The 13,140-nt window shown below is 44.1% G+C and overlaps 1 protein-coding gene across 6 annotated transcripts in view; it reads left to right on the forward strand.

Annotated features, from left to right (window-relative positions):
- The window catches only part of SMARCA2 (SWI/SNF related BAF chromatin remodeling complex subunit ATPase 2), a 187,630-nt gene that overhangs the window by 104,310 nt on the left and 70,180 nt on the right, over positions 1-13,140 (forward strand). For all 6 annotated transcript variants that reach the window (XM_074994827.1, XM_074994830.1, XM_074994831.1 and 3 more), the window contains 2 exons: positions 8,108-8,271; positions 11,586-11,813. In XM_074994827.1, the coding sequence (XP_074850928.1) occupies positions 8,108-8,271; positions 11,586-11,813 (392 nt within the window). The remainder of the gene's footprint in view (positions 1-8,107; positions 8,272-11,585; positions 11,814-13,140) is intronic.

Raw genomic sequence — 13,140 nt, forward strand, 5'->3', positions numbered from 1 at the left:
CCTTATTAGCATATTTCAGGCCATTTATTAGCATGCATTTAAAATACTGATCTTGGAACATATTTGAGACCATTGGCAAGATCCATTAGGTCTGGTCCAAGTCACTACTTTTCAGATAAGATATAAAATGAAGCTCTTTATCTCTTGTCAGAAAAGAAATCCCTGCAGCGATTTTCTTATGAGTGGGGATGTTTAACTCCACTGTTCTGGCCAAATTTCTGTTGAAGTAATTACTTTGTACCTTCTTAAATTCTCATTCTTTTTTTACAGGGATTCCTGTATTTTTGTGACAGGTAAAGTGATACTTGGGAAACTTTAACTTAAGGAGAGTTGGGAAGGTTAATTAGTTAATGGCTGTGAGCATTTTATGATCCTTGAATGAAAGCTGTCACAGAAGTTGTAATGTAGTGATGTTAAAGGAACATAAAACTAAAAATTGCCTCTTTTATCCCACTCGGGATGAAATGCATAATAATCAACTTAAAATTTCAAAGATGCTCCCTTTGTCAACAGCATATGATAATATTCAAGGTGTTTAGAGTGACCTTCAGCCTTCTACTCTGTCTCTTACTAACAAGTTGAGTGCTGGCTCTTCCTTACTTCCGGTATCAAATGCTCCAATATTTAATGCACTGTTGTTGTAGCCATGTTGGGCCTTATGTTTTGGAGAGTGGATGGATGAACTGTATATCTTTTTGTTCTTCTCAGCATTCCAATGAAAGATTACATTTCCCATCTTGTCTATAATGTTTAATGGGACAGTGTGTTCAGTCAGATAAAATATCCAGAGAAAGATTGCAATTACAGGAAAATATAACAAAAAATGTCAACAAGTCTCAATTCCCTTTGGGTACTCCCATTATTGAATTTTAAATTGATTCAAAACTTTTCATCCCTTAGGTGGCATAGGTATGATTAATGGCAATTAGTAATTTCCATCATTAGTGAACATAACATTTCCTTACCCCGATGGGTATCAGGCTATATTGGTTAGGCAAATTGAGACACAAAAGTTGAGTTGCCGAATTCGTCACAGGAAACCTGTGGCAAAGCTCAGTTGTGTGCTTTAACTGTAGGGCTAGCCTTCCTCTGTGTGATTGACTTCAGTTTTACCTTTGACTACATAAAATTCAGCAAAATACTGTGGGCTTCCAAGACAACAGATTTATACAGTGATGTAAAATGTCACAGCTACTATAGGTTGAACCTCTCTAGTCCGGAACTCTCTTGTCTGGCAACATCCATAATCCAGCATGACTTTAGTTAACTGGATGACCACTTATCATGAGTGTGGCCAAGTTTCCAGTGGTCCCATGAAGTTTGTTTATGGCCACCAGTCCTGGCTCTCAGTGTTCTGTGCTGTTCTTTGGCTGCAATATACCTAAATGTCTTCAAAGAGCCCAGTAAGCAATGAAAGTGTTAGTAATGCTGCTAGACAATATTGAACTCCTGTGGTTCTGAAAATTCTCTCGTCCAGCACCAGTCAGGTCACAAGGGTACTAGTTCAGAGGTTCAACTTGTACTTACTTCAGGATTAATCCTTCCTTATTCTAGAATGTTGCTGAAAATATATGTGTTTGTTGGTACCTTTTATTCCAGTCAGTTTTCAGTGTTATAAACAACACATTAGAGAAAACAGGTGTGAAAGGTAACATCTTTTATTGCATCAATGTCTAATGCTGAAAGAGAGACCAACTCTCTGGCTACACAGAGCTCTTCAGGTCTGGGAAGGGTGCTTAAAGTGTCACAAGGCAGAGCAAGTTGTGTAGCCAAAACTCTCAGGCAGGGGGTTGGCAAATTTTTTGGCTGAGACCCACAGCTTGGTATGGAAATGGTCTAGAGGGCCATGAATGCTCCCAAAATTGGGAGTTGAGAAGCAGGAAGGAGTGAGAAGTCTAGGTTTGGTCCAGAAACGGAGTTCATAGTGTGGGAAGGTGCTCTGGGCTGGGATCAAAAGGTTCAGCAAGCAGTATGGGGCTCTCAGCTCGGGCGTGGCATCAGGGCAGAGTGCATGGAGGAGGGAGTGCTGTGGCTGGAGGTGCAGGCCTTTGGCTTCATTCTGAGAATGTGGGGTGCAGGGTGAATGTCAAGGCTTGGGCTAAGAGTTGGAGAGCCATTGGGGCTGGGGCTCCAGCTGGGAGTTCAGTCTTTGCAGTAGGTTTGGGGATGAGATGCGTTGAGGTGCAGAAGAGTGCACCGGGATGGGATCAAAGGGTTTGGACAGTGAGAGGAGTATGAGGATTGGGACAGTGGGTTGGGTGCCAGGGGGAGGAGCTCTCAAGTGTGGCTCCTGGAAACAACAGTGCGTCTCTCATCTGCTTCCATGCAGAGGTGGGGCTATGTGGCTGTGCGTATTACCTCGTCCACAGGCACCGCCTTTGCAACTCCCATTGGCCTTGCAGAGTTCCCAGCCAAAAGGAGCTTTAAAGCCAGCACTAGGGACAGCAGCAGTGTGCGGCATCCCCTGGTTTCCCCTAATTCAAGGAGCTGCATGCAGCAGATGCATGCACAATGTGGGGCAAGGGAAACCCTAGCCCCATTCCCTGGCTGGAACACCAGAGTGAGGCAAGCTTCTGACTCTGCTCGATATCAGGGCATGGAATAAAATAGTCGATGAGCAGGTTGCAGCCTGCAGGCCATAGTTTGCCCACCCCTGTTCTAAGGACCCATTCAAGCTGAAATAGCCCATTAACATCCCTGCCATCAGGAGGCAAAAGAGGGGCGTTAGTGTGTTACAGATAATTGTAGTAAACCATAAATCCAATGTCTTTATTAAGATTATAACTTTTAGTATCCACCAAAGTTATGAGTTTAAGCTCCCATGCTTGTCTGTTTTAGGTATTGTATAGGTTTCCTCCAAGGACAAAGGCTCAGAGGTCAGCTATGAAGTGATCATGTTTGGAATAGTGTTCACCACACAGGTGATACAGTGTTCTTGTCCTTTCTCATTTGTCTGTGTGAATTCATTTGACAATATAGTCATTGTTTGGTTTCATCCACATAGTGGTTATTGGTGCATTTAATGCACTGGATGACAGTCACCACACAGAGCTACAACTTCCTCAGCAGCTGTCATAACAAAAAGTAGTCATCTGACTAAACATCCACAGTGGATACAATCACACACTTGGGCTGGGTCTACACATGCCCCTTCCTTTTGAAAGGGGCACGTTAATGAGCGGGTTCGAAAGATGCTAATGAGGTGCTGCAATGAATATGCAGTGCCTCATTAGCATAATGGCAGCCACGGTGATTCAAAAGTGAGGCTTTTCAAATCGCGCACCGCCCATGGAGACAGGACTTTCCAAAAGGACCCCCCCCCCGGTTTTCGAAAGCCCTTCTTCCTATCTGGTGTTAGGAAGAAGGGCTTTCGAAAATGGGGGGTTCCTTTCAGCACCTCATTGCAGCACCTCATTAGAATCTTTCAAACCCGTTCATTAACATGCCCCTTTCGAAAGGAAGGGGTACATGTAGACACAGGGTTGATCTTTTGCAAACATCACATCCACCACAATTCCTCCAGCACATAGAAGACCATGTACTACAAGGAGCACAAAGAAGTCTCCACACCACAAATCATCCAACACAAACCAGCAGTCTTGTAGTATCTAGGAATATAAGGATCTCAAATTCTTCCCCGGACAAACACATGAAACCTGAAGCCTCATCTGCCAAAAAAGCTCACAAGGATCTTCATATGTCCCAAGTTATGCAAGCAAGGGAACTCTCTCTTTCCAGGAGCTGGAGCGTCCTCTTTTTAACTTCGCCATCCATCCAGTTCACTAGGTTTTCCCCTTCTGTATATTGAGTTTCACTGGATAGGCTGTCCAGACACTACCACTCTGTCAGTGGCTGGTAGGAGGACCCAGATCCATTCACCACTCTGGCTTCCAGCCCAGCAGGCCTGCTCCATGCTGCCAAAGTGTGCTCAGTCCCCAGCTTCTGGTTCGATAGACAGCTTCCTACTCAACTTCCATTTCTTTGCCAGATGCGTCTTTCCCTAGGGGCTAGACTTAGATTAGTAAACTCATCCATTTCATCCTCATCCTTAACAAATTTACGTTCAATAAACACTTTGTCTATTGGAACAGCTTTGGGACTAGGCTGGCTCCCCAGTATATCCACCTCTTAGGCTACATCTACACGTGCACACTACATCGAAATAGCTTATTTTGATGTAGCGACATCAAAATAGGCAATTTCGATGAATAACATCTACACGTCCTCCAGGGCTGGCAACATCGACGTTCAACTTCGACGTTGGGCAGCACCACATCGAAATAGGCACTGCGAGGGAACGTCTACACGCCAAAGTAGCACACATCGAAATAAGGGTGCCAGGAACAGCTGCAGACAGGGTCACAGGGCGGACTCAACAGCAAGCCGCTCCCTTAAAGGGCCCCTCCCAGACACAGTTGCACTAAACAACACAAGATCCACAGAGCCGACAACTGGTTGCAGACCCTGTGCATGCAGCATGGATCCCCAGCTGCCGCAGCAGCAACCAGAATCCGTGGGCTAAGGGCTGCTGCACACGGTGACCATAGATCCCCGCAGGGGCTGGAGAGAGAGCATCTCTCAACCCCTCAGCTGATGGCCGCCATGGCGGACCCCGCTATTTCGATGTTGCGGGACGCGGATCGTCTACACGTGCCCTACTTCGACGTTCAACTTTGAAGTAGGGTGCTATTCCCATCCCCTCATGGGGTTAGTGACTTCGACGTCTCGCCGCCTAACGTCGATTTCAACTTCGAAATAGCGCCCAACACGTGTATCCGTGATGGGCGCAATTTCGAAGTTGGCGCCGCTACTTCGAAGTAGCATGCACGTGTAGACGCGGCCTTAATGTGCCCACCTTGAGGAAGAATGTCTGGATAAATATGCCACAAAACCTGTGGTATACTTGAGACTCTGATACTTTCATCCTCTGGACATTCAATTCATATTTCCACTACAACTTCAATATCCACCACCATTCCATCAGACTCTCTCTAAAAGCCTTCATACCAGGACCAGCTTCCTGGACACTATGGTCAGATACAACAATGAAAAGCTACAGGCAGCTGCCTAGCAGTGTAACCCAGAGGCACAGAGACTTGTGACAAAGGAAAGCAAAATCTGCTCTACCATGTTAGCTGAGACCCAGCTGGCTTTTAGCTCATGCTGGAGAGGCACATGGCTTTAGCCCCTGAGCTCACAGGTTCAGTCTCCCCTACCAGCAACCAGGGCTCATTGGTCTTCCAAGTGGGGGCTCCTCTGGGTTCTGAACTGCTGGAAGGTCTTAGAAGCTCAGGACATGCTTCCTCAGATGAGGGAAGTAACCCAGAGACACAGAATATGCTCTGAGGAGTGAGTCTGGAGTATGCAACGAAACACCATTTTCATCAAACAAGGACACTTAACCAGAGAAGGACACTTAACCAGGTGGTACAATTCAATTGGCCACCCAAATAGGCCAAGAGAACCTGCTTTACAACAGAAATATAACCTTCTGTTGACACACTTCCCTGGTTGTCACCTTCTGTCCCAGCCTGCAGCTGGTATGGGGTACATTAAACAAAAGAAACCCATATCTGAAGGGGGACCACATCCTGAAAAAATATTTCATAAACTCCCTCTTCTGGCCTATAAACAATCCTCTCATTTTGCCAAGCTTATCAGCAACAGCAAGTTCCCCACAGATCAGGACCCTCCAAATCCAAGGTAGCAACAGACCGTGCCAGAATAATAGATACAGGATATGCAAACATATCCCCACTGCCATGATGATTAATTCCCACCAAAACACATCTTTTGCAGTCCCTGGGTCCTATACAAGTTTAACACAACACGTTGTATCTCAGCTAGTGCAGTAAATTGTCTCATAGCTATGTGTGTGAAGCCAGACAATCATTGTGCTCTCAAATGAATTCACACACACACAAAATTATAAAATACACAGTCACCCGGGGCAAATGCTTTCCCCGCAAACTCTTTATCTCTACATCTGATCTTTCCATCTTCATTTCAAAGGAAACCTCAGAACGCCTCCTAGAGATGAGCCTAGGTCACGCTTCCCAAACTGGGGGGCGTAAAGAAATTCCGGGGGGGGCATGAGGTCACCCAGCCCCCCTCCCGCCCAATCATTCCCCACACATGAAGAAAGATCCTGCCTTTGCTTCCAACTCTCATCCCCTGCCATTTTAGGTGGTGACCCAGTGCAGCTGCTATAAAATACAGGCAGGCAGCAAAGACCCACATGGAGCTGGTTGCCTTCTGCTAATGAGAATGAGAGTGGGTTGCGGTGGGGGGAGGAGGATGGGGTTAGATGGGGGCTGGTGATGCCTGGCATTGTGGAAGGATAGGGAAGGGGCTCGGGTGGATTGTTCGGAGGACTTGCGGGGCTCGGGCAGCCAGCCAGCTTGTGGGGCTCAGGCGGCTGGCCACGGCAGATCAAGTCTTGGGCAGTTCAGTCTGGTGGGCAGTTGGCTGGCCTCGGCAGCACAGGGCTCGGGATGGCTGGTGGGCTGCTGGCACTGGCAGCATGGGGCTTGCCCATTGCTGGGGTTGGATCGCTGATGGGTGAGCAGCTGGTTCTGGCAGCATGGGGCTCGGGCAGCTGGCCAGCTGGGGCTGCACCAGGCAATCACAAGGGGCCAAAAAAATTATTTGTGCTTATTTTTAATTTTAAATAACATTTTTATATCAAGCTTTTGTGTTTATTTCAAATTACGAATTAATTTTTTTGTTAAAGGGGGGGTTGGATGATGGTAAAGAAGAGGTGGGGGGCCATGAGGGTTTCTCAGAAATCAAAAGGGGGCTGTGATGCCAAAAAGTTTGGGAACCACTGGCCTAGTTGCTTAAGTTGAGAACTTTGTTGGACTCTACAAGTCATGGTCTTAATAAAAGACATAGCTACATGGCATATTGTAACACTCTAATATGCAAACTCCCCCCTTTTTTTTCCTGTGACTGCAGGGATGTTAATTGTCCTGTAGAACATGTTTTAACAACTTAATCTGTTCCACCTTGTATATTACTATGACACTTGAAGTGCCTTTCCCAGACTGGGGAAAAAAAACTCTGTGTGGTTTAGAGGGGTGTCTCTTTCACCAACAGAAGGATGATGTTATAAAAGATACTATGTCACTCACCTTGTCTTTGTTATGCAAGTAATTTAATACACTGTGAATACCTATTGGGTTAAAGATGACAATGTCATCATAAATGCCAGTTTTTCTTCACTTTCTGTTCCAGGGCAATACATTCTTCCAGGCTGAAATACAGTTCAAAAAGTAAATCTCATCTTTCTCTGTTTCCCCTTGCTCTTCCCCTATCACCTTCTTCATATCAAGCTGTGTTTTCAAATGAAAAATATTTTTGGTCAGCAGTTTGTGATTGTACCAGGGACAAATTTTCTCCTCGTGTGGGTGTGTAAGTAAATAAAAATCTCTTCCTCTCTCTTTGGTTTCATGCACAGATTATGTGCGAGCATAAAGCCTGATTCTTAAGAACATACAAACTGGTCACAAGTTTTACTCGCTAAGGATTTAAGTGGTGCATAGGGTTTTTGATCATGAGTTGATCGACCTTGAAAAGGTATTAGGTTGGTTTTGAGGAAAACGGTAAAATTTGTCATATGAATATGTCAACTCATTGATATGGTTCTTTAATATTCAGATTCTAATAGTGGTCAGAGGGTCTCATTCAAAATCAGCACTCCATTGTACTAAGCATTTTACAAAACACAGCAGTGCCCCAAAGAGCCTCCAGCCTAAGATGAGCAATGGATAAAGAGTATGACAGGGAGGAGAACTAAATTATGTATATGATTTTATATAAGAACATTTATGTTTGTCATAGCTATGAAATGTTGGCTGCTTGGTAAAAGCACCCTTTGAAATGTACAGAATAGTTAAAACCAGCATTTATTTGTGGAAACCTTTATCCAGCAGCCTACCATTACACACTTGGTAATGAGTCCACACAATGCGAAGTGTGGGTGAGATGGCTGAAGACAAGTGAGATGAGGTTTGCCTCCCTCATACTTCCTTATCAACTTGTGTCTTCTGCGGATTACTTCTGTCCAACATCTCTGTCGTTCAATTTCTTTGCTTATCTTCTTCAGGTACGACAAAATCAGAGGATCGGGCTGCGCTGCTGAAGAAGTTCAATGAGCAGGGGTCACAGTACTTTATCTTCCTGTTGAGCACAAGGGCAGGAGGCCTGGGCCTGAATCTTCAGGCTGCTGACACTGTCATTATCTTTGACAGTGACTGGAATCCTCACCAGGTTACTTTTATTTTCCTATTAATTGTGCAGTGTACAAAGAGAATTGGATATGCTTTTGGGGGCTTCCGGTTTTACCTTGGGAAATTTGATAGTGGAGCAGATAGACTTTGTACCTCCAGTGCCACTTCAGTAAAGAATCAGTCACTGAACTACCATTTGTAAATAACTTATTTTAAATCAGTAAAGTGATCTGGTTTTCTAACTGCCACAGAGCCCCATCTCAGAGCCCTGTGGATTCCGTCTCATCTCCTACTTGCCCAGGGCAGCTGTCCTCATCCTGCTAGTCAGAGAGCTAGTAAATTGCTCCCTTTAGAGCACAAGAATGCTGGTCTTTTAAACAACTAGAAGTGTGGCAGTAGGGTAGTACAAGGCTTTCCTTCTCTCAAGAGGCAAATTGCAATATGTGGACAGCAATTTTTCAGTTTCACAAAAGGGTTGTATAAAAGACTCCTCTTTGTTTTCTCTGAGATGATAGGAGAGCCTGATCATGCCCATTTATTTACTCTGGTGACTTTATTATACACAAGCCTCAGTTCTTTATTTCTTGCAAGGGAAAACTTCCCCTTGGCGGACCTTCTTAAGTGCCCTCGCAGAGGTTCAAAAGGAAAGTTAAATGTTTAGCATACCCAAGAATAACTTCTTCTCAGAGTCACGTTAATTGGGAAAAAGACCAGCAGCATCTACATGCCTCAAGAGTCCATCTGCATATCAGGTTTTGAGGCATCATTCTGGCTGGGCTTCTGAATCGGGCTCACTCTGTCAGGCTTACCGAGGGAGTTCACATCACATCCCCTAGAGCCAGAGTGGAGGTCTCCTCCTGGATGGGAGTTCCCCTGAGGCTTCATGGGTCACTCAGCAGTCTCCTCTTCAAGGTGATCTCTCCACATTTGACTGCAATTTCCTCCTTTTAGAAGTCCTCCTTCCTACTATATGTGATTGATTGGAGCCATACATAGCAATGGGACTAGCCCTGCACAGGGTTCTGTCTGGCACCTTCCTCATCAGTGTAGAGTTTATACACCCTGTCAGAGGTGGTGCAAGTAACTAAAGATGGGTAGTGGTGAGTATAGATCGAGGATGTTCAAACTAATACTTTTTACTAGCCAAAACGCAAGGAGAAGCAGATATTTCTTTGTCTTTTAGTGACACTTTTAAAAGTGGAGGTTGTGTATAAATGGAATCACAAACTTATATTTATACTTTCTTAATGTGTACAGTTAGCTAACCAAGTGCCCCATACAGAACTAAGTGCTGGGGTTCCTTGAGAGAGGCTGAAAAGATTTTATATAAAATTTTTAAAGAGCATGATCACAAATGCACAAAGATCAGAATGATCAGAGACATCTAGGTCCTGAATAGGAACAATTCACAGCTTGTGTGTCTTGGTTTGGGGACTTAGAAAGCAATGCAAAATGTACTCTACTCTTGTTTCACACTTTCATTAGATTGGTTGTGTGACATTTATAGTACAGTTCACTGTGGCTACGTCTACACGAGCTCCAAACTTCGAAATGGCCACGCAAATGGCCATTTCGAAGTTTAGTAATGAAGCGCTGAAATGCATATTCGGCACTTCATTAGCATGTGGGCAGCCGCCGCGCTTCGAAGTTGATGCGGCTCGCCGCCACACGGCTCGTCCCAACGGGGCTCCTTTTCGAAAGGACCCCGCCTACTTCGAAGTCCCCTTATTCCCATCACCTCATGGGAATAAGGGGACTTCGAAGTAGGCGGGGTCCTTTCGAAAAGGAACCCCGTCTGGATGAGACGCGCGGCGGCAAGCCGCGTCAATTTCGAAGTGCCGCGGCCGCCCGCATGCTAATGAAGTGCTGAATATGCATTTCAGCGCTTCATTACTAAACTTCGAAATGGCCATTTGCGTGGCCATTTCGAAGTTTGGGGCATGTGTAGACACGGCCTGTATGTGCAACGCAAACAGTAAGTGGCTTGCTAAATTGTGAAGTGTATTCAATTTCTGTTATTCTCCTGGGGATGGGAGCAATTTGTAAGCCTTAATGAGGCATGTGCTAAAAAGAAGACATTAATAATAATCATTAGAACCAGGCAGAGAACTTTGAAGATTGGGAGTTTCCACTTTCCTGTCCTTGACATCCCCAGTCTATCAATGAATTGTATGAATGTGTTCATACTGTGACTTTATGTTCATTTTTATCTAGTAGAGGTTGAACCTCTTTAGTCCAGCACTCTTTTGTCTGGCAACATCCGTGATCCGTCATGATTTTAGTTAGCCGGGCGACCACTTATCGTGGTGAGGCCAAGTTTCCCATGGTCCCGTAAAGTTGGTTTCCAGCCACCAATCCTGACTCCAAGTGTTCTGTGCTCCTAAATTTACCCCTAAATGTCTTCTAAGAGCCCAGTAAGCAGTGGCAGTGTGAGTAATGCTGCTAGATATTATTGACCTCCCATGGTCTGGCAAATTCTCTTATTCAGTACCAGTCAGGACTAGAGAGGTTCCGCCTGTATTGGCTGCAAATACATCTTTAAATCAAACCACTCTATTTATTAATTTTAAAGTGAATAGAGCAAAATTGTCCAGGCAGGGCTTTTTAGATTGCAGTCCTGAACAGCTGGACTGAAACAGGCTGATTTTAAAAATACTTGTAATCCTTCTTTTAAGAGATCTAATTCACGTAAAATAACATGATACTGTGATGGTACAATGACTGCATTTTTTGATTAACTGTCCTGCATTAGCATTGTTTGTACCTTACTCTGCTGGAGAGAGATTTTGCCTTCTGGAAAAGTTATCCTCAACTTCTGCCTTCTGATTTTGCCTTCTGGAAAAGTTATCCTCAACTCTTGACCTTCTATGTTGTTTCCGGGACTGTGACTTGAGAGTAGAAATTGCTGAACAAAAGGCTACTTTAGAGATGCTGACAGATGTCAGCTAAAAGTAAAAACTAATTTTAGACCAAGAAGTTCATGTTGTCTGCATCCTAATTTAGAAAACTTGAACTAGGATTTCTGAAGGCAAAAGATTGGTGGCCTAAGACACTGTATCTCTGTAGTCATCCCTGTGTTCGTTTATCAGCACCCATAATATTCTCTCAGCAATATTCTATAAGGTATAAAATTCATGCCTGAATTTCACCCTCTCGCCCTTGTGCCATCCTTTTTTGAACCTAAAGTATAGACAGGATGAGCATTGCTTTGTCCAGGATTTTGATTTAAACCCATTTCTACATAAGTATTTTATTCTCATAATACATTGCAAAAGATAATAGTTTTCTTTGACCCAGGTGGTTTGCACTGCAAACAGGTACATTGTTCATAATGCAATGTATTTTCTCAATCAGGATTTGCAGGCACAAGACAGAGCTCACCGAATTGGCCAGCAGAATGAGGTTCGAGTCCTTAGACTGTGCACTGTAAATAGCGTGGAGGAGAAGATACTTGCTGCTGCCAAGTATAAACTGAATGTGGATCAGAAAGTTATTCAGGCTGGCATGTTCGATCAGAAGTCTTCCAGCCATGAACGGAGAGCTTTTCTACAAGCTATATTGGAACACGAGGAGGAAAATGAGGTACTGTAGTGGGAATATTGTTTACGTGCTCAAAAAAGAAGAAAGAATATTTCAAAGTAAATTGGCTATAATGTAAGAATATGAGGCAAATTCAAAGAAACCAGGCCCAGTTTGCAATTTTGGCTTCTCAGTCCTGTATTTGGGTTGTCCTGTTATCACATAGATACCTGTAATGCTAATCAGACCATCTCAGTTCAGAAATAGATTGTAACTTACACTCATTCCCCTCCTTAATGAATTTTTGGAAGTGGACACACCATAACTACAGGCTAAGCCTTTCAAATATGTGTCTAAGATGAGGCACCTAAATCCATAATTATTTGCCTAAAATAGCCTGATTTTTGGAAGTGTTGAGCCCCAACAGCTTTTCATGTTCCCGAATTCAGCGTCCTGCCTCTGCCCTGTAGCTGTTTCTGTCTTTTATATTCCTGAACAGAATTAACAAACCCTTCCTTCATGTGTTTCCAAGGAGAAACAGTAGAATAGCTCTCCTTTCTACTTAATAACCTTCCAGAATTTTTTTAAATTTCCTTGTCAGTGTTGCCTGTGCAAGAGCCAGTTTCCAAAATGTTCCTTGTTAGATAGAGGTGTAATAGTAAATTCGAAGGATGTTACCTCTGCCTTCACCTCCTTTTGGAAGTTTGGCAACAGAGTGGAGAGAATCTGTTTTCTCCCTTCAGTTTAAGTGGTTTAGCAACTATTGGACATGGTAACAAAACTCCATACAAATGCTATATCTATGACACTTTTGTGGATAAGTCCATTCTGTAGTACCTTCACCACCAGAGAAACCTCACAAACAAATACAAGCAAACAAAAACAACCTACATGGTCAGAGACTTTAGGGCTCTAAGGCCGCATCTACATGAGCGGCTTTTCTCAGCAAAACTGTGCTTTTGCTGGGAAAAAAGCACCAAGCATCTAAATGACAAAAGTACTTTGTTGACAGTTTGTCAACAAGCCCCAGCACATCCGCCAGCAGTGTTATACCTCTCCCCATTCAGTTATAAACCTCTCTCAACAGTGTTCTGTTGAGAAAACAGCCATGTAGATGCTCTGGGCTCTTTTGTCAACAGACAGGGCTTCCTATTCACTGGGCAGCCTTGTTTGCAGAGCTTCCAGTCAGCCATTCTGTTGAGAGGACAGGCAGTCTGGCTACTCAGCTGACAGAACGGATTGCTCTTTTGATCCGCTTTTCTGTTGACAGAAGTTTCATGTAGAAATCCCTTCCGACAGTGACTTCTGTCAACAGAGGCTTCTTGTTTAGACGTGGCCTAAAAGCCCAGCTTGTCCCTTTTAAATACTCTTACTAGCTTCTGAATATGAG

The sequence above is a fragment of the Carettochelys insculpta genome, chromosome 5, assembly GCF_033958435.1.
Source record: "Carettochelys insculpta isolate YL-2023 chromosome 5, ASM3395843v1, whole genome shotgun sequence".
Taxonomy (NCBI): domain Eukaryota; kingdom Metazoa; phylum Chordata; order Testudines; family Carettochelyidae; genus Carettochelys; species Carettochelys insculpta.